The sequence below is a fragment of the Hyperoodon ampullatus genome, assembly GCF_949752795.1.
Source record: "Hyperoodon ampullatus genome assembly, chromosome: 7".
NCBI lineage: Eukaryota > Metazoa > Chordata > Mammalia > Artiodactyla > Ziphiidae > Hyperoodon > Hyperoodon ampullatus.
Window position 1 is genome coordinate 109,970,497 of NC_136920.1, and position 21,845 is coordinate 109,992,341.

The 21,845-nt window shown below is 36.8% G+C and overlaps 1 protein-coding gene across 2 annotated transcripts in view; it reads right to left on the bottom strand.

The window, feature by feature from the left end:
* DYNC2H1 (dynein cytoplasmic 2 heavy chain 1) overlaps positions 1–21,845 on the bottom strand; it is a gene marked incomplete at both ends in the record, with an annotated part of 362,190 nt that overhangs the window by 315,449 nt on the left and 24,896 nt on the right. For both annotated transcript variants that reach the window (XM_079708170.1, XM_079708169.1), the window contains 8 exons: positions 2,296–2,411; positions 6,099–6,226; positions 7,111–7,339; positions 7,422–7,561; positions 8,611–8,709; positions 9,309–9,461; positions 13,605–13,700; positions 17,350–17,545. In XM_079708170.1, coding sequence (XP_079564296.1) covers positions 2,296–2,411; positions 6,099–6,226; positions 7,111–7,339; positions 7,422–7,561; positions 8,611–8,709; positions 9,309–9,461; positions 13,605–13,700; positions 17,350–17,545 — 1,157 coding nt within the window. The remainder of the gene's footprint in view (positions 1–2,295; positions 2,412–6,098; positions 6,227–7,110; positions 7,340–7,421; positions 7,562–8,610; positions 8,710–9,308; positions 9,462–13,604; positions 13,701–17,349; positions 17,546–21,845) is intronic.

The window sequence follows — 21,845 nt, forward strand, 5'->3', positions numbered from 1 at the left end:
TGACTGTTTCACCTCTCTATTCCCTGAGACACAAAAATATTGAAATTGGGCCAATTAATAAGGCTACAATGGCCCCTGAGTATTCAAGTGAAAGAAAGAGTGACACATCTCTCACTTTAAACCAAAAGCTAGAAATGATTAAGCTTAGTGAGGAAGGCACATCTAATGATGAGATAGGCCAAAAACTAGGCCTCTTGCACCAAACAGTTAGCCAAGGAAAAGTTCTTAAGGGAAATTAAATATGCTATACTCCAGTGAACACAAATGATAAGAAAGCGAAACAGGATTACTGTTTATATGGAGAAAGTTTTAGTGATCTAGATAGAAGATCAAACCAGTTACAACAGCCCCTTAAGCCACAGCATAATCCAGAGCAAGGCCCAAACTCTCTTCAATTCTGTAAAGACTGAGAGAGGTGAGGAAGCTGCAGATGAAAAGTTTGAAGCTAACAGAGGTTGGTTCATGAGATTTAAAGAAGCCATCTCTACAACATAAAAAGTATAAGATGAAGCAGCATGTGCTGATACACGAGCTGCAGCAAGTTATCCAGATGATCTAGCTAAGATAGTTAATGAAAGCTGCTCCACTAAACAACAGATTTTCAATGGAGATGAAGACGTCTTCTATTAGAAGATACCATCGAGGACTTTCACAGCTAGAGAGAAGTCAATGCCTGGATTCAAAGATTCAAAAGACAGGCTGACTCTCTTGTTAGAGGCAAATGCAGCTGGTAACTTAAGTTGATGCCAATGCTCATCTGCCATTCAAAAAATCATAGCACCTTTGAGAATTATGTTGAATCTATTCTGCCTGTGCTCCAGAAATGGAACAACAAAGCTTGATGACAGCACATCTGTTTACAAAATGGTTTACTGAATATTTTAAGCTCACTGCTGAGAGCTACTGCTCAGAAAAAAAAGATTCCTTTCAAAATACAACTTCTCATTGACAATGCACCTGGTCACCCAAGTGCTCTGATGGAGATGTACAAGATTCATGTTGTTTTCATGCCTGCTAACACAACAACCATTCTGCCGCCCATGGATCAATAAGTAATTTCAACATTCAAGTCTTATTATTTAAGAAATACATTTTATAAGGCTATAGCTGCAACAGAGAGTGATTTCTCTGATGCATCTGGGCAAAATAAATTGAAAATCTTCTGGAAGGGATTCACCATTCCAGATGCCATTAAGAGCATTCGTGATTCATGGAAAGAGGTCAAAATATCAATGTTAACAGGAGTTTGGAAGAAGTTGATTCCAACCCTCATGGATGACTTTGAGGGATTCAAGACTTCAGTGGAGGAAGTAACTAAAGATAGGATAAAAATAGCAAGAGAACTAGAATTAGAGGTGGAGCTTAAAGATGTGAATGAATTCCTGCAATCTCATGATAAAACTTTCACAAATGAGGAGTTGCTTCTTATGGATAAGCAAAGAAAGTGGTTACTTGTAATTTTGAGAATCTAGTCCTGGTGAAGATGCTGTGAAGATTGTTGAAATGACAACAAAGGATTTAGAATATTGAATAAACTTAGTTAATGAAGCAGCAGCAGGGTTTGAGGAGGCTGACTCCAATTTTGAAAAAAGTATTACTGTGGGTAAAATGTTATCAAACAGCATTGCACGCTACAGAGAAAGGAAGAGTCAATCGATACAGCACACTTCAGTGTTGTCTTATTTTAAGAAACTGCCACGGCCACCCCACCCTTCAGCAACCACCACCCTGATCAGTCAGCAGCCATCAACATCAAGACAAGACCCTCCACCAGCAAAAGATTATGACTCACTGAAGGCTCAGGTGATGGTTAGCATTTTTTAGCAATAAAGCATTTTTTAACTAAGGTATGTAAATTGTTTATTCAGACATAATGCTTACTGCACACTTAACAGACTACAGTATATGTAAACATAACTTTTATATGCACTGGGAGACCAAAAAATTCCCACGGCTCTCTTTATCACAATATTCTTTATTGCGGTGGTCTGGAACTAAACCCACAATATCTCCAAGTTATGCCTGTAGTCATTTGAAGAGATAAGGATAAATACATTATACCAGAATTATCTCCCTTCTCAGTAGCATATGCAACAAACTGATACTAGCTCACACTGCAAATAATAAAAAATGCCTTCAATTTTTAGACCTCTCAGGAGTTGAATATGGAGTTTCCTACTTTATTAAAACTACTTTAAGCATATTTTATTTCATATTAATTTCTAGATTATCTTTTATTTTAATCATCATTGAGATTCATATTTCATAACTATAAAAATGTAAAAGTGTCTTTACCCTGAATGGACTTCTTCAAAGAAAGAACAAGCACGTCAAATAACTTCTGGATGAGATCATCAATCACAGTCTTCACAGGGTTACAATTAATATTTAAACAGTCTACCTTGACAGTACTGAAAAATGTCAAAGGACATATTTTGACATGAAAAAGACTACAAGAAAAGAGTCTCATTATAATATGATTTTGTGTAATACATTTTACAATATCACCCAAACATATTATTGTGATCTTTAAGCACATTTAGATTTCATTTAGCAAAAATGCCTTACACATACTAATATGAAGTTTTTCATTAAACAATGATTTTCTTATAATTCTACAGTTTTTAATAATCCAATGTATCAATTTAAAAAAAAGCAGCACATTATGAATTACTAAAGTATCAACATGAATATATTTAAATTTTTACATGCTTTACTTGTCACAGTATGTAACATACTTATTTAAAGATTTATAAAATAAATTATTATCCTGTAGTCAAAGTACAAGCAATAATGATAAGGAAAATAAAACAAACATAGAAAGTGAATATAGATTATGAAGACACTAAAGCAATAAAACATACCATTTTATACCTAATTCACAAAAATGCAATGAATTGTTAATTCATATCTTCAATCATGTGGGCAAATAGAGAACTCTCAGAACTGTTGGTCAGAGTATAAAACAATACAACTTTTGCAAGGGCAATTTACCTATATCAAGTAATTTTAAAATAGATATATTCTTTTATGTTAGTAACTTCACTTTTAGAACTCATCCTAAGGAGATTTTCAGGGCAGACTCCAAGACTTACATACAGGTATCTTCTTCAAAGTATTAATTATAATAGTGAAAAAATAGAAGTAAACTAAATACCAGAATGGCTAAATAAATTATTATATATCTATACAATTTAAAATCATATTTTTGAGGACCAGATAATGACATGGTGAAATACTAATGATTAGTGTTAAATAAATAGCAGGATACAGTATGATCCAAATTTTGTAAGCAGATGTACTAATATGTCCAAAACATCGAATATTAACAGCAATTGTCATTATGCCTTTTTATATTTTTAAAAAAATATAAAACAAATGTACTACTTTAATAATCAGAAAAAAGGCACATATTTTTAATTAATTAATTGATTTAATTAATTCATTCTTTGCATGGTACTCTGAATGCAAATTATAATGTTCTAAACAAACAGAAATTGAACCAGAGTCATTCATCTGAGTAAACCTCAATTTATCTTAAATTATATAAAGTAAATAAAAAGTCTGGAAATTTTGGTCAAAAAAATTATTTAGAAAGACACTTTTTAAAACATAGAACCATGTGATATCCTTAGAAAGCAAGTTATGTGTTAAATAAAGTTTCATTATAAAAATACAATTTTCTCTTAAAGTTTTATTTATTTATTCTCAATCACCCACTAACTGGAGAGGTTTAAACTCCAGTTCTTAACCACCAAAACCTAAGAGTCAATTTGTCTTATACACGAAGTTACTTGATTTTTGAAATCCTGACAAAAAATGTCTAAATTTCTAACATTTGATATATGAAAATAGATGATTTTGGTAAACCTAAAATCATTATACCATATTTTACTAATGAATTAATACATAAAGTGATATGATTATAGCAGAGTTGTACACACTGAATCTTGTGGACAAGATTAATGTTCACCTTTCAATTGAAAATATTGTTAATGTGCAATTGAGGCTCCATTCAGCCATAGATAGAATGGGATGGACATAGATGGCCTACACAAAAAGTATATACTTACTGCAGTATCTGAAATACATCATCAGAATATGGATTTTCTAATCTTACAGCATATTTCCCAAAAGTACCCATAAAATAATTATCTCTGTGTATATATATATGTGTGTATTAGCTTAGATGAATACATGTTAACTTATAAGCAAGAAACAGAAAAATGAAATATGGCATGTAGGACAGACATTCTTTTTGTTTTGTTTAGCTTTGGCAGGGAAGTATAAATAGAAACCCCGTCTATAGAAAAGAACAAACAAATAGCAGTAGCAGCAGTAGAGGTCTTGGGCAGTTAGGTGACAGCATAAAGTCAAACAAAAATGGGCTCAAATAGAGTATCCAACAGAGAAATCTCATGTTCAAACATTACAAAAACATTATCTTTTCCTTACTTCAAAGTAACATTAATGGCACTATCATTATCCTAGTCATCCAAGTTCAAACCTTCAAGTCATTTTTCTCTTCTCTATTCCTCATCCCTCATCTTCCTTCAAAAGTAAGACCGCTTAATACCTCATAATATTTCCTCCTCCACATTTTGAATACCAACAACTTGATTCAATTAATTATTACTGGGCTTCTGGATGAAGACAGATGAACCTCTCTTCCTCCAGGATCTCTTGATTCCACCATACAACTCATTATTTCCAGATTAACATTCCTAATGTATAGCTTTGGTACTAACACACTTCTGCTTAGAAATCTTCAACAACTAATCATTCTAACATGAATAACATCCAAATTCCCTGTTTTAGAACGTAAGACTCGCCGAAATCTGTACTTTATCTACCCCTTTCCAGAAATATCTCCTCTAGTCCCTAATAAAACACTAACTCTAATCGAATTCTCAATTAACCAACTTATGTTTTCAGTATATAAATCCCTCTCCTGAGAGACTCTGCTTTAACCTCCAATTCTCATTTCTACCCATCAAAATCCTAGTTCAAGTATTTCTATCTTAATGAAGCTTTCCCTGATTTTGCCACAAATGGATGGGATGTCATCATCCTGTGAATCTCCATAGCCTTTAGTCCAGTCTCTAATATGGAATATAGACTATTCTATCTAGTATTAATAACAGTTAATAACAACTAGCATTTATTGAGAACTTAACCTGTACCAGTAATTTACACGCAAATTACTCATTTAATCGGCAAAACACTGAGATAAATAACATAGTTGTAATTACTTTAAAGCTGAGGAAATGGAGGTTCACAGGGTCGAAATGACTGTCAAACTCATGCAGCTAGTAAGAGTCATCTACCTCCAGAGCCCACTCTCTCAATGCCTGCGTGTACTTGACTTAATCATCAAACATACTTGTCTTATTGCACTACGAGAGAGCAAGCAACTTCATCTCAGAAACTCTGTCTTCATCTTTCTACTCCCACAGGACAAGGTTTTGCATATTGTAAATGAGCACCAAATAGTTATTGAAAGAAAGAACAAATGGATTAATAAAAGTGATATTATACTTTATAGGTAATATATACACAATTAAACAAGGCCTTTCCTTCCCAGGGTTTATTGCATAGAAAGGTTTCAGTGATCGGAATTTCAGAGAGTGAGGGGGATATTCTGGGTTATGAAATGCCCCTCAGAAGGTCTCCTCCACATTTAGGGCAATACCCAGATGCAGCACTATTTTGTGTGCCTCCCGGGGCATTTTGAAAGGGGGCAGAGCCATACAAAGTTGGAGTCAAATGTCCTCCAGTATGCTCTCAGTAGTAGATTCTTACCATTCTTAGACTGTGCCCATGCACATCAAATATTAGATCCTCACACCAGATCTGGAAAGAAGCCTCTTCCCCCAGTCTGTCCTATCCAACTAGGTCTCAGCCAGCCAAACCTCTAGAAGAGGTTTTCTTAGTCTCAGCAATTCTCTACTCAGATGATTCTCAAGTGTCATAGCTGAGCTCTAGAGGAGGTAAGACTGATGACTGGACTTCAGTACCACTAAGTGAAGAGTACCCATACTATCCCATGGCAAGAACTGCTATGATACATAAGTACTACTTTAACTTCTGTATTATACCTTGGAAGTCGTTCTACTTCTTTCCCTTTTATTTTCAGTGCTTTAAAATTTTTCTCCCAATCATGTACTGTAGAAAGATGCTTTTCCACTAGAGCTTCCATATCAACTTGCCCAATTACAATCCATTCCTGTATAAATGGAAAACATATTATTAAAACAATAGAATAAGTTACCATTTAAAAGATTAGAGTCCAACTATTAAAAACAATAAAAAGGGGCAAATGTGAGGTTTCAAGTAAATTTCAGTTTAAGTATGTAAATGTAATCGTTATCACATAGCCTAAAGAATGAACAGGAAAAAAAAACAATACATAAAAATATACTGATCATAAAACTTTTTTGAAGAGACTGCAAAAATCTTTTCTTTAGATTCTCTTCTCAAGTTTGATGTGTCAAAGACAGAATCACTTCTGCAAAGCCAAGAGCTACTATAGGCAACAAATCCCAAAGTATCCAGATTCAATTAAGTCCAGAAAAATAAATGCAGAAGAAGCACTGCAGCGGCAGTTAAGAAACTTGATGAATTCTCAGTTATATGCCTCAGGATCAATCAAATGAGCAATAAATGCAATAGGGGTTTATCTCTGGAGAGTTAGTATGATGCACCTTAACAAAAGTAAGAAATTAAATCATCTCAATTTCATTAACGTTGAGGGCTTCCCTCCATGGATTGCTCTCAATCCAAAGAATAAAGAAAATGATATATTTTCCTGAAAGGAATTAAAAATGACACAACAGAGTCACGTCAAATTCCAAGTTGATACAACATTCAAAAAAAGAAAAGAGAAACTAGCTTCTCAATCTTCAAATAGAGAGAAAAAAATTTAGGGTAACGTTTTTCTCATCTAAAGCATAAACCTAGATTGTATATGAATTCTAAACTTTGGCTCTCTGGTTTGCATATTTTTACTTTATGCCACACGAGATAATTTGTTCATTTGTACATTTAATACTAATTCAATCAATCAGATGAATATTACAATAGAAGGACAGAAAATTACATGTTCCATACCTTATGTTGATGTAAAACAGCTGACAATCTCCTAAATAGATCTTCTGCTTTGCTGAAAATAGTCAGAAATCCACTTGCATTTCTATCAATCATAATAGAAAAAATAGATTCATCTCCTGCCTCACCCACTCCCTTAAACTGATTAGGAATGCCGATGAATCTCTTCATTTCTCTATAATATTTAGCCCGAATTTCTTCAAAAGGAGGCTTGAATTCTAATCGTCCTTGTCTGAAAGCAAATAAATAACTTTAACATATAAATTACCGGAAAATTATAGATTGAAAATTAAATTGGGTTTTAAAAATCTTACTTGTATGTTAAGTCTATATTTATTTCTGGCAGATTCTCATTAAGTGCTTCTAAGCCCATCTGATACTGATGTTCCAGAGCTTTGTACAGTTGATGATTCCAGTGCTGTTTCCACGCATGCATGTCACTTGCTTGGAATCCCTAATATGTTATATTCACATTTTTATTTAATAATTAGGTGGTAGAATGGGTTTTCATTTAATGCTTCCATATCACATTTGGAAAAAATTATAAGCAAAAAAACCCTCATCTTAAATATCTTAAAACATGTAATTCCTTAATTGCTACTTGTATATATAAAGTCAAATATGAAAATCTCTAATCTTCGTGCTATAAATAGTACACAAAAAGAGCAGAAAAATTTTAAAAATCAAGTTAATAGTAAATGCATTTTACATATGGACTTTATTTTATGATCCTATTAAAACAACAACAACAATAACAGGAACAATAGTTTATTTTGTAATTTTCTTAGTCCTTTTTCAAAAATTCCCATCAAGTATAACTCTTCTATTCCCTTCACTCCCTAAGTAATCCATTGCACATTTAAAAATCTGATACATTTAAAACACAAGAATGCACAGTATAGTTTACATACTTTTCTGCTTCCATATAACCACAAACATATCAATTCTAATACTTTTTTTTTTCTTAAAGTTCTAAGAGCTGAAAAATATATGTAAATGGTTAAGATACTTACCTCATATTCCACTCAGATACCTTTATCACCTACTAGGTAGACTCTGTGCTAACTACTTTTGTACAGATCATCTCATATCAAAATGCATGTGGAACTGACATTTTACCCAAAAAAAAAGAAAAAATTCTGAAACAGAGTTATTTCAGTCATTAGGCTCCTGCCTAAACTTAACTTTGTCACAACAGATATAACAATCACCTAAAAGAAAACTAACAAATGATAGATATTTTAGCACCATGTCAGAGAAACTATTTACAAAGTCTAAACTGAGGAATCTGGAATTCCGTAAGACAAACAGAAACATATTTTTAAATGTAAATGCATTGCTAATTTATGGTCTTTATATATAATTCAGTCAAATTCTAAATTTATGAGGAATTCATTAGTAAAGATTTACAGATAACCTTTATGAACTTTTCATCAATTCATATATTCACATTCTGAAAAGGTCATATTACAAAGTGTAGACACAAAGTAAAACACACTTTACCTGTGCTTCTACACTTGCTAAGCCAGTTCTTAATTCTTGTAATCCATCTTTCCACCGCTGTTGCTGCCGAAGCAAATCAATGTTCATAAGAACTACCACCTATTAAAAATTAGAACATAATAATTTCAGTAGAAAATCTTGACAGGCACCACCTTACCCAAGTGATAAAGGTTAACTCAACCTATAATAAGACATATCAATACCTGATCAATGTACTGAGAAAGGCAAAATATCACTTCTTTGGTATTCCTACCAAAACTGTATAATCTCAATCTAAAATGAGAAAGCATCATATAAAACCAAATCAAGAGACATTACAAAATAACTGACCAGTACTCATCAAAAGTATCAAGGTCATGAAAAACAAGGTAAGACTGAGGAGTAGGAGACTACAGAGCCTCAACATTGAAATACAAGGTGGGATCCTGGATTGGACACTCAAAAAGAAAAAGGACATCAGTGGAAAAAGTTATAAAATTCAAAACAGTTTATTTCCTAGTTTTGATAAATGTACTATGGTTACATAAGTTGGTGACAATAGGGAAAGCTGGGTGAAGGGCAAGTGTGAACTCTTTAAACTATTTTTGCAACTTTAAGTCTCAAATTATTTCCAAATAGGAAGTTATTTAAAATTATAACCTAATTACTTTTTAAATAATACTATTCATAGCTTATTAAATTTTATAAATAAAATATACCTTTTCACAAAACGTAATGTGCCATTTTCTCAGTCTTCTATTTTCAGTGGCAAGTCGTTCAGCAGCATTTTGGAGTTTTTGGATGTAGCCTTCTAACTCTTTAGGATTATCCCAAGTAATCTGTGACTTTCCCCCACTTCCTGCTTTTGAATTCTAAGGTACAACAAATGACATTTAGTATTTAACACATTTCTTTTTTTGAAAAGATTCAATATTCTACATCATTAGTCCAATTATCCCTAACATTGACCTGCAATAAAAGAGCACACAATAGTTTTTTTCCATTTTATAAATGATAAGGCATTCTGCCCAGAATTGAGTAGCCCCATTCCTTCCAAGTTCTCCCTCTTACAACTAAAACACCCTGGACATAACACAACAAACAAGTATAGGAACACTAAAAGATAGAAATAAGAAGGTGGACAGCCTAGAAACCTTGGGAATTGAGGAACAACACACCTGGGTTTCCTTAATGTCCCCCTTATATCCCAGACAGGATGCTGGAGAAGCCTCCAACCGGGAACCACCCCCAGAGACAGACAAAAAACCTCCAGAAGAAGCCTGTTCCCTCTGTCCACAGGACCAGGAAAACAGTGGCCTAATGACAGAAAACCTTTTTAGCAATACGCACCCTACTCCAACTCAACACCAATAGAAACCCACCCCCTTCTTCAGTTTCATTGGGACCAGGAAGTGAGCTGATCTTCCATCCCCTGCTTATGTCAGTGGGGCTTAACATAGAGCTGAGCCTCTACCCCCATTAGGCTGCAACAGAGCAGTGTGAACCAGCCCTCCACATCCTCCCAATCATGTCAGTAGAGCTTAGAAGGGAGCTAGGCTTACACTCTACTTGGAAGCAACAAGACACTGCCAATTGGAGTCCCACTTTTGTGGGAAGGTGTCAGTAGAGGAAAAGGGGGCACTAAACTTCAACTCCACTCATCTGAAAAGGAAGCAGTGCAAGTCAGTGTTCCATTTTTGTTAGGATGGTATCTGCAGAGCCCAGCAGAAATTTTAACATATACACTCACCTTGTCCTCAAGCTGTACCTCACTGTTTCAGAGAGAAACAAGGCATCACTTAGAAAGGAATGCAAATTTGAATGGCAGTGGATTTCTCAGCTGAAACCATGAGGGCCAGGAGGAAGTGGAACAACATTTTAAAGTGCTAAAAGAAAACAACTGTTGGGCTTCCCTGGTGGCACAATGGTTAAGAATCCGCCTGCCAATGCAGGGGACCCATGTTCGAGCCCTGGTCCGGGAAGATCCCACATGCTGCGGAGCAACTAAGCCCATGCACCACAACTACTGACCCTGCGCTCTAGAGCCCATGAGCCACAACTACTGAAGCCCATGAGCCTAGAGCCCGTGCCCCACAACAAGAGAAGCCACTGCAATGAGAAGCTCACGCACTGCAACAAAGAGCAGCCCCCACCCGCCGCAACTAGAAGAAAGCCCATGTGCAGCAAGGAAAACCCAATGCAGCCAAAAATAAATAAATAAAATAAAATAAATAAAACATTAAAAAAATAAAATAAGTAACTTAGAAACAATTTCTCTAAAAAAAAGAAAATAGACAACAACTGTCAACCATGAATTATATATCTGGTGAAAATATCCTTCAGGAATGAGGGAAAATAAAAACATTCTCAAACAAAAACTAAGATAATCTATCACTAACAAACCTACTCTTAAAAGTATGGCTAAAGGAAGTTTTCTCAATAAGAAGGAAATGATTTTTTTTAAAAAGTGTGGAACTTTAGAAAGGAAAAAAGAATATTGGGATGTGGAAAATGTAAATAAAAAATAAACTATCCTTCTCATGAGTTTCTTAAATTATATTTGATGATTGAAGCAAACCCCATCTGATGCAGTGTTTCATGTATGTAAAGGTTACTAAATATTTAAGACAAATTAAAAATGAAGAGGGTAAAGAGACCTAACTACAAGTGAGGTTTCTATACTGCACTTGAACTGGTATATATTAAGGCATAGCATGTCTCTGGCATATAGTGACCCTCAATAAACAGCTGATGAATGAATGAAACTAAACAATTATAATAAATTCAATAGAATACTCTGTGAATCAGTTCAAAAAATATTTACTGAATAATTACTACACACTACTTACTGTTGTATTACTAGAGTATAAAAATAAATAAATTAGATTTCCTGCTCTCCAATATAGAGAGTGGCCAGGGGAGTATTAAGAACTTTAGTGCTCCTTCTCCTCCTATCTTAGTTTTTGTCCCCTACTATGTCTCATTTAACATATGCTAAATATAATTATTTACTTCTCGCAACCCAATTTCTCAAAATAAGCTTCCTCTTTAGAAATATCAACAGATGTAATTTTGAATACATTTATTAGAGAAGAAAAGGCTCTGAACACTCTGATTTAAAACATTATCTATTAGGTGAAAAAGTTTAAAAATAATAAAGTATTATTCCATTTTCAAAAAGTACACTTGTAAATATGCACAGAAAAAAAAAGTTTAAAATGACATATACACTGTTAAGAATGGCCAATTCTTAGTAGTACAATCATAAAACATTTGTTCTTTCTGTTTACCTATATTTTTGAAACTTTCCATCATAAACTCATATTGAGCTATGGCAATAAGAAAAAAATTTTAATAACATCTATAATATGAATTATATAACTTCTAGTAAATTTTAAGCCTGAGAACTAGTGTGCATTAAAAAGTTAACTTAGCAGGTCTGACTGCTATCCCTTAAAAGGTCTGCTTAAAAGATTGGCCCTTAGCTGGCATCTGAGAACTTGGATTTTGGAAGAGTTCCCACCACTCTAATTTTTAAGAGTGGCTCACTGTACCTAAACAATATGGTTTATACTGAACACTTGATTGTCTTCTGGGAATCTGGAATTTTGGTACATATTAAGGCAGAAGATACCTACATGACCAGTCCCCAATAAAAGCCTGGGCAATGAGGTGCTAATTTATCTTTCCTAGTAAAGCAATATTTCACATGTGTTACTTCTTGCTGGAGACATTAAGCATGCCCTGGGTGATTACACTGGGAAAGGACTCTTGAAAGCTTGCACCTGGTTTCCCCAGGACTTCACCCCATGTACCTTTCCCCTTGCTGATTTTGCTTTGCATCCTCTCACTGTAATAAGTCATAAGTAAATCATCTGTGAGTACAACTATACCCTGAGGCCTATGAGTCCTAGTAAATCACAGAACCTGGGGGTGGTCTTGAGAACCATGACACAACTATCTATTCACTTTAAATAAAAGAAGAATTAATGGGTATATCCCTCTTCTACTTATCTTTTTAAATATTTCATGTCTCTGAAGACTAAAAATGTTTATTTCAAAAAGTGAGCAGTCACATACTAACAGTTTAAAAACTAGTGTGGGTTTTCCTAATATCATATGTGTGGATATTTAAATAAGCATAGATAAAAAGCAAATAAAACTTAAATTATAAAATCAGGAGATGATGAAAAAGCACTAAAGAGTCTTGTATATAAGGACCTCGCACTTCAGTGAATAAGTAAATATAATAGCATACAAGTTTGAATACAGTAAGTCCCCTACATACGAACGAGTTCCATTCTGAGAGCACATTCATAAGTCCAATTTGTTTGCAAATCCAACAAAGTTAGCCTAGGTACCCAACTAACACAATCGGCTACATTGTACTATACTGTAATAGGTTTATAATACTTTTCACACAAATAATACATAAAAAACAAAGAGACACAAAAAATTAAAAAAACATTTTTAATCTTAGCAGTACAGTACCTTGAAAAGTACACTAGTACAGTACAACAGCTGGCATAAAGGGGCTGGCATCGAGTGAACAGGCAAGAAGAGTTACTGACTGGAGGAGGAAGAAGGGGTGGGAGATGGTAGAGCTGAAGGATCGTCAGCAACAGGAGCTGGAAGGCAAGCTGCTGTTTCACTCATGCCTGATGTTGATGGAACGCACGTTCACATCTTTGAAAGTTCACAACTTGAAGGTTCATATGTAGGAGACTTACTGTACTATATATATATATATATATATATATATATATATATATATATATATATATATATATAATTCAATTGATCATAATCAGCACCAAAATATGTGAAACATTATAACTGTTTAAATCTACAGCTGTAAAAAATGTTACTTGTTAAGACTGAAGGAAGTCACTGGGGAGCAAAATAAAGCCTTAGATCAATGGCTGTGTTAAGCTGAAGGGTATATGAAAAAACTAAGAAATAAGAAACACTTCACATGTAAAATCTAATTATAATAGCATAAAAAGTCCATTTACCTTAATTATCTGTTCAAATGCTAAGGCAGATTGTAACATCATTGGTCTCTGACTTTGAATCATTTGTTGATCGATAGAATTGTAAAAATGTGCCACCTACAAAGTAAAATTCCAATTAGGAATAATTAATAATAAATAGCAACTTAATTTTAAATTTTTCATTTTTAATTATTTGAATAGAAATATTAACTTCTCAATTATAAAATTTAGCAAAAAATTAGTTTTTCATCTCCAATAGAGCACTTACGCATGTATTAACATAAAAAAGCAGCAAGTGTAAGTATGTGCTGAGTTCCTATAATCTGCCAAGTCATGTTCTGGTGGGTGATTAAACAAAGACTATAAAACCTAGTCCCTGGAATCAAGAAGTTCACAGTCTCATAGGGAACACAGAGGAAACCAGTAAAGCATGTTAAACTGCTAAAAAAGTGAACTTATTCTTGCAACTCTAAGAACCTGTTCCTTCGTCAGTATATAAAACAATGATTTACCCATTTCTCAGACCAAAAAAAACCTTTGAGTTGTCCTTAACGCTTCTCTCACATCCCACACGAGTAGAAGTCTATTGACTGTGCCTTCAAAACATATATTGAATTCAACCACTTCACCCACCTCCATCAATCCCAACTCAATTCAAGCACCCTCATCTCCTGGCAAGACCAGTGCAACAGTATCAGAACTGGTCTGTTTCCAACTGTGGCCCTATGGTCTATTCAAAGCATTCAGAGTAGCCAGGATAGTCCTTTCTTAAACATAAATCATATCATACCTTTAGCCTATTCAAAACTTTCAAATGACTCCCCAAAATATTTGAGAATAAAATGTAAAATCCTAAAATTCTTACTTGAAACCTTCCAATGATTTCCCAACACACTTAAGAATGAAATCCAAATCTAAAATCCTTACCTTGGCACATTATACATAAACTGGCCTTTAGCCCCACACAAACCCCTCCCTAATTGCACTGCAGTGAAATTGCCCTCCTTGCTGTTTACCTAAGTCTAGAGTCTTCCCTAAGAAACTCTGAAAGTCATTCATTCCCTCTTCCTGCAACAGTCTTCCTCCAGATATCTGCATGGTTCTTTCACTCATTTTATGCCATGTCTCTTCTCAAATATTACATTTTCATTAAGGCCTCCCCTGGCCATTCTGTATAAAATAGCAGTATTTATCACAGTCCTATTACTGTTTTCTTTTTCTTCAAATCTGTGCTTATCACTACCTAACACTGTATTATTCATGCATTTGCTATCTATGTCCCGTAATAGCGTCACTCAGTAAACGTTTGTTGAATTAAACAATGAATCAAAAAATAGAGATACCTACAAGGTACCATGGTGGACAAAAGAGGGCACTGCTAACTCTGTCAGGGAAAAAGGACAGGTTCAGGGAAGAAGATCAAGTGGACACCGTGGAGTGAGTTTAATTAAGGACTTTAAGAAGACTGTCTTAATTTTTGTATCCCTAGCATGTCAAAAATTCTTGGCACAGAGCAGGTGCTTAAAAAAATGTTTCTTAACTAATTTTATAGCAAGTCACTTCTTTCCACTAGTATGCATAAAAATATACTTTATTTCGTGGGGAATAACCACTCTATTTGTTCTGTACCATAATAGTAGTCCCAGAAAAAGCCCAATCAGGAAAACTAGAAGCAAAATAATACATAAAATTATAGCAATCTGGCCATACTGTTTTCTATCCAACATCCTACTTCATAGCCCCCACTCTAGCTAAATGTGTGCTCATAAGTAAATGTACACACAATACATTCTCCCAGTTGCTCTTCCAGGGGTAAATACAAATACTATATGATCATTCAAGCATCTTTTGAGCTTTTATTTTGTTAGACTAAATGCTTAGGATAGAGAAGTCAGCAAGCCTCTCTGCTTTGGAATATATAGTCCCTCTATCCAAAATGATCACTCACACTACCTTGTGCTCTTGAGAAAACATATGTATGCTCTTTCAAACTCACATTAAACATCATTCCTCTGTAAAGATTTATCTGATACTATCTCTATCCTACCCAGGAAAATAATTGAAAATTCCCACCTCTATGCTTTCACAGGACTTTCTGAACATCTATCTATAATATAGTATTCATTAAACACTGTATCTACGTGTTCACTAACTGTCATCACTATATGAATTGTAATGGGATAAATATGGGCTTTGGAGTCAGGGAGACTTGGTATTAAATCCTAACTTCATAACTTACTAGTTGTGTAGTACTAGGAAAACTATGTTACAAATCTGATCCCCAATTAGATCAGTGAAAAATGGGGGTGGGGGTAATTGAAATAATATAAATACAGTATCTACCAGAAGCCTTGATATTTAATGAGAACTCAATGTTTAGTTTGCTTTCTCCCACTAGACCAGTGGTTCTCAACCATGGCTGATTTGCACCCAAGGGGACATTTGGCAATGTCTGGAGATATTTTTGATTGTCAGGACTAGGTAGGTGCTACTGGCCAGGGATGCTGCTAAACATCCTACAATGCACAGGACATCCCCCACAAAAAAGAAGTGGTCCAAAAGTACCAAGGCAGAGAAACCCTGTACCAGAGTGTGGCAGTAATATATTCATTTTTATATCCTCACTACACTGTGCCTGGCAGTACAAGTGCTCAAAGAATCTTTATTGGATGAAAGAATGAGAAACCAAATACTCACAAGATACTGTTCCTGCCCTCTAAGATCTATTAATCAAACGAGAGAAAAAATATAAAACTCCAATACTACATAAAAGTATTCTAAGAGTGATTTGCACACTGCACACAAAATAAGGAACAATCAATTAAAAGAAGATGCAACAATTAAAGTGACTTTTGAGTTGGGAATTAAAGGATAACTTGGAGTTATTCAATCAGAGGGAACAGGTATGAATGCATAATGACAAGTTCAGAGAAGAGCCAAGTTTCATATTACTAAAGCACAGGGTGCAGCATGAGAGGGAAGGGTATAGGGAGTGAAGGCCACAATCAGTAAGGTCAGCTAGGCTATGATTAAGAATGGTCTTGGGCTTCCCTGGTGGCGCAGTGGTTGTGAGTCCGCCTGCCGATGCAGGGGACATGGGTTCGTGCCCCGGACAGGGAGGATCCCACATGCCGCGGAGCGGCTGGGCCCGTGAGCCATGGCCGCTGAGCCTGCGTGTCTGGAGCCTGTGCTCCACAACGGGAGAGGCCACAACAGAGAGAGGCCCGCGTACCGCAAAAAAAAAAAAAAAAAAAAAAAAAAAAAAAAAAAAAAGAATGGTCTTGTATACATGCTAAGGAGAGAGACAATGAGGTAATAATAGTTGGTTTTAAACAGGTAAATGATTTGATGGCAGTGTGCTTCAGGTAGACCAAGGAAATGACCAAAAACAAAGACCAGTCCATCAGCTCAGTAATTTTCTAAGAATCTGCCCCTAGAAGGCAGACAGAGGACCCTTAATTAGAAAGCCCTTCAAGATCCACGCTAGTAACATAAAAGAAGAATAAAAGAGAAAATAATATTCTATTTTTCTAAATGCTTTTAGAATGAAAAGCAGTAACAGTAATACCTCAAATTAATAAAAGTCCCATATAGGGGATTACAAAGCAAATTTTGTAATGCAGTCATTTAGCAAACCGTAACTTCACAAGACTTAATTGTGCTATTCTATTAGCCTAAGAAAATCAAAAGCAGAAAGCAAAGCCCTTAAAATACTCTAATGTAATGAACTCAGAATAGCCATGATTTCAAAAATATCATTTCCTACTTGTTTCAGAATAATTGCTTGCTTGCAGAATTTCTGTGCAATGTTTGCAACTTGCTGTATTTTGGCAGGAATAACAAAGCCAAGTGCAGAAAGCTGACGAACTTCTCTCAGAAGAATCACCAACCGATCTGAATAATGCACTTTTAATGATCCATCATTAGGATCCAACTCCATAATTTGACTATTAGCCTCAATACTACAATAAAAAATAAATAAGTTTTTAAATTTCATGTTCTCACTCTTTTGACTGATGAAAAACATAATTTTATACTTACAGAAAAGTTGTAAAAACTATTAATTCAAAGTAAAAATAAGATTTTAATTATAGTTTTCAAGTTATATTTTTTCACACAGTATTTCACAATTCAGATCTTGATAACAAACTACAATATCCAAAATATACCATTATATCGATATTTCAACCAAGTAGATTTTGAAGTCAGAAAAATCAATCTCTTAACCTTCAGCTAAGACTCAAAATAGACATCAAATCCATCATAAAGAGAAAAGGTTTTTATTCATTTTCTAAAAGGTACCTTAGATTATTAGCCAGCCTACTTGGTTCTTTAATACTCTTATTAAAGGATCAATAATAAATAACATCAAAATACTAGGAGTAGAGATATTCAAATGTTTCATTCTTCTACTCTTCGTTTCACTATGTAAAGACCGTCTTTTCTTTGTGTTTCTTCTAAAAGCCACAATAGCACATTTTACATTGGGGCACTCAAGTCTCCATGGACTGTGAAAATGCTGAGGGAAATTAAAAGCATTATGTTTTCATGACCCTTCTTTCAGGATCATGTTTATATAATGCTTTCTTTCAAATCACTTTCACAATTAGGAGAACTTGCAGGTCTTAGAAAGTACGTTACTGAAAAGCAAAGAACAAATCTACTCAGCCTACTTAATAATGCATAAAACAAAGCATAATAAAAAGCAGATACGAGGTCCCGGAGGAAGATGGCGGAAGAGTAAGAAGCGGAGATCACCTTCCTCCCCACAGATACATCAGAAATTCATCTACACGTGGAACAACTCCTACAGAACACCTACTGAACGCTGACAGAAGACCTCAGACCCCCCCAAAAGGCAAGAAACTCCCCACATACCTGGGTAGGGCAAAAGAAAAAAAGAATAAACGGAGACAATAGGATAGGGACGGGACCTGCACCAGTGGGAGGGAGCCGTGAAGGAGGAAAGGTTTCCACACACTACAAGCCCCTTCGCGGGCGGAGACTGCAGGTGGCGGAGGGGGAAAGCTTCGGAGTAGCGGAGGAGAGCACAGCAACAGGGGTGTGGAGGGCAAAGCGGAGAGATTCCGGCACAGAGGATCGGTGCCCTCAGGCACACACCAGCCCGAGAGGCTTGTCTGCTCGGCCGCCGGGGCAGGCGGGGCTGGGAGCTGAGGCTCGGGTATCGGCTTTCAGTCGGAGCACAGGGAGAGGTCTGGGGCTGGCGGCAGGAAGAGAGCCTGAAGGGGTTAGTGCACCACGGCTAGCCCGGAGGGAGTCCGAGGAAAGGGTCTGGAGCTGCCGAAGAGGCAAGAGACTTTTTTCCCTTTTGTTTCCTGGTGCGCGAGGAGAGGGCATCAAGAGGGCTGCTTGGGGAAGCGCCGGAGACAGGCGCGGACCTCGGAGACGGGCGTGGGACGCTGGGGCTGCTGCTGCCGCCGCCGCCGCCGCGGGGCCTGTGTGCGAGCGCGGGTCACTGTCCGCCCCGCCTTCCGGGGGGCCTGTGCACCCCGCCCCTGCCGGGGTCCCGGGACCCGGGGACGGCTTTCCCGGAAAAGCGCACGGAGCGCCTCGGGCTGCTGCAACGTCACGCCGGCCTCTGCCGCCGCAGGCCCGCCCCACACTGCGCGCCCCTCCCTCCCCTCTGCCTGAGTGAACCAGAGCCCCCGAATCAGCGGCTCCTTTAAACCCGTCCTGTCTGAGCGAAGAACAGACGCCCTCCAGCGACCTACGCGCAGAGGCGGGGCCAGGTCCAAGGCTGAGACCCGGGAGCTGTGAGAGCAGAGAAGAGACGGGGAAATCTCTCTGTGCAGCCTCGGAGGCAGCGGATTAAAGCTCCACGGTCCACTTGATGTGCCCTGAGTCTGTGGAGTGCATGAATGGACAGCAAATCATCCCAAATTGAGGAGGTGGACTTTGAGGACAAGATTTAAGACTTTCCCCCCTTTTCCTCTTTTTACAACGAATTATCCCAAATTAAGGAGGTGGACTTACAGAGCAAGATTTCAGACTTCTCGCCCTTTTCTTCTTTTTACAACGAATTATCCCAAATTGAGGAGGTGGACTTGGAGAGCAAGATTTTTGATTTTTCCCCCTGCTCTCTTTTTGTGAATGTGTATGTGTAATCTGTGTAAGATTCTCTCTGCATAGCTTTGCTTCCACCATATGTCCCAGGGTTCTATCTGTCCGTTTTTTTTTCAATAATTACTTTTTAATTTTAATAACGCTACTATATTTCATACTTTATTCTACTTTACCTGCTCTTTCTTTTCCTACCTTCCCTTCCTCCCTCCGCTCCTCCTTTCCTTCTTTTTCTTTCCTCCCTCCCTCCCTCCCACCCTTCTTCTTTCCACTTTCTTTTTCTTTCCTTCCTCCCTCCCTCCCTCCTGTCTTTCTTTCTTTCTTTCCTTCCTCCCTCCCTCCCTTCTTCCATTCACTCTTCCTTTTGCTTTCATTCCTCCCTCCCTCCCTCCTTTCTTTCTTTCCATCCTTCCTCCCTCCCTCCCTCCCTCCTTTCTTTCTTCCTTCCTTCCTTCCTTCATTTCTTCCCTTCTTCCTTTCTTTCCCTCTCTCTTTCTTTCTTCTACTAATTCTTTCTTTCTACTTTTTGTCCCTGTTATTCTGAGCCGGGTGCATGAAAGGCTCTTGGTGCTGCAGCCAGGAGTCAGTGCTGTGCCTCTGAAGTGGGAGAGCCAACTTCAGGACACGGGTCCACAAGAGACCTCCCAGCTCCACATAATATCAAGCAGCGAAAATCTCCCAGAGATCTCCATCTCAACACCAGCACCCAGCTTCAGTCAACGACCAGCAAGCTACAGTGCTGGTCACCCTATGCCAAGCAACTAGCAAGGCAGGAACACAACACCACCCATTAGCAGAGAGGCTACCTAAAAACATAATAAGGCCACAGGCACCTCAAAACACACCACCAGACGTGGACCTGTCCACCAGAAAGACAAGATCGAGCCTCAACCACCAGAACACAGGCATTAGTGCCCCCAACCAGGAAGCCTACACAACCTACTGAAACAACCTTAGCCACTGGGGACAGACACCAAAAACAACGGGAACTACGAATCTGCAGCCTGAAAAAAGGAGACCCCAAACACAGTAACATAAGCAAAATGAGAAGGCAGAAAAACACACAGCAGGTGAAGGAGCAAGATAAAAACCTACCAGACCTAACAAATGAAGAGGTAATAGGCAGTCTACCTGAAAAAAAATTCAGAATAAAGATAGTAAAGCTGATCCAAGATTCTATTTCCAAGATCCAATATCTTGGAAATAGAATAGACAAAATGCAAGAAACAGTTAACAAGGACCTAGAAGAACTAAAGATGAATCAAGCATCGATTAAAAACACAATAAATGAAATGAAAAATACTCTAGATGGGATCAATAGCAGAATAACTGAGGCAGAAGAACGGATAAGTGAGGTGGAAGAAAAATAGTGGAAATAACTGCTGCAGAGCAAAATAAAGAAAAAAGAATGAAAAGAACAGAGGACAGACTCAGAGACCTCTGGGACAACATTAAATGCACCAACATTTGAATTATAGGGGTTCCAGAAGAAGAAGAGAAAACGAAAGGGACTGAGAAAATATTTGAAGAGATTATAGTTGAAAACTTCCCTAATATAGGAAAGGAAATAGTTAATCAAGTCCAGGAGGCACAGAGAGTCCCATACAGAATAAATCCAAGGAGAAATACGCCAAGACACATATTAATCACACTGTCAAAAATTAAACACAAAGAAATCATATTAAAAGCAGCAAGGGAAAAACAACAAATAACACACAAGGGAATCCCCATCAGGTTAACAGCTGATCTCTCAGCAGAAACTCTACAAGCCAGAAGGGAGTGGCAGGACATAATTAAAGTGATGAAGGAGAGAAACCTACAACCAAGATTACTCTACCCAGCAAGGATCTCATTCAGATTTGATGGAGAAATTAAAACCTTTACAGATAAGCAAAAGCTGAGAGAGTTCAGCACCACCAAACCAGCTTTACAACAAATGCTAAAGGAACTTCTCTAGGCAGGAAACACAAGAGAAGGAAAAGACCTACAATAATAAAGCCAAAGCAATTAAGTAAATGGGAATAGGTACATACATATCAATAATTACCTTAAATGTAAATGGACTAAATGCTCCCACCAAAAGACACAGAGTGGCTGAATGGTTATGAAAACAAGACCCATATATATGCTGTCTACAAGAGACCCACTTCAGACCTAGAGACACCTACAGATTGAAAGTAA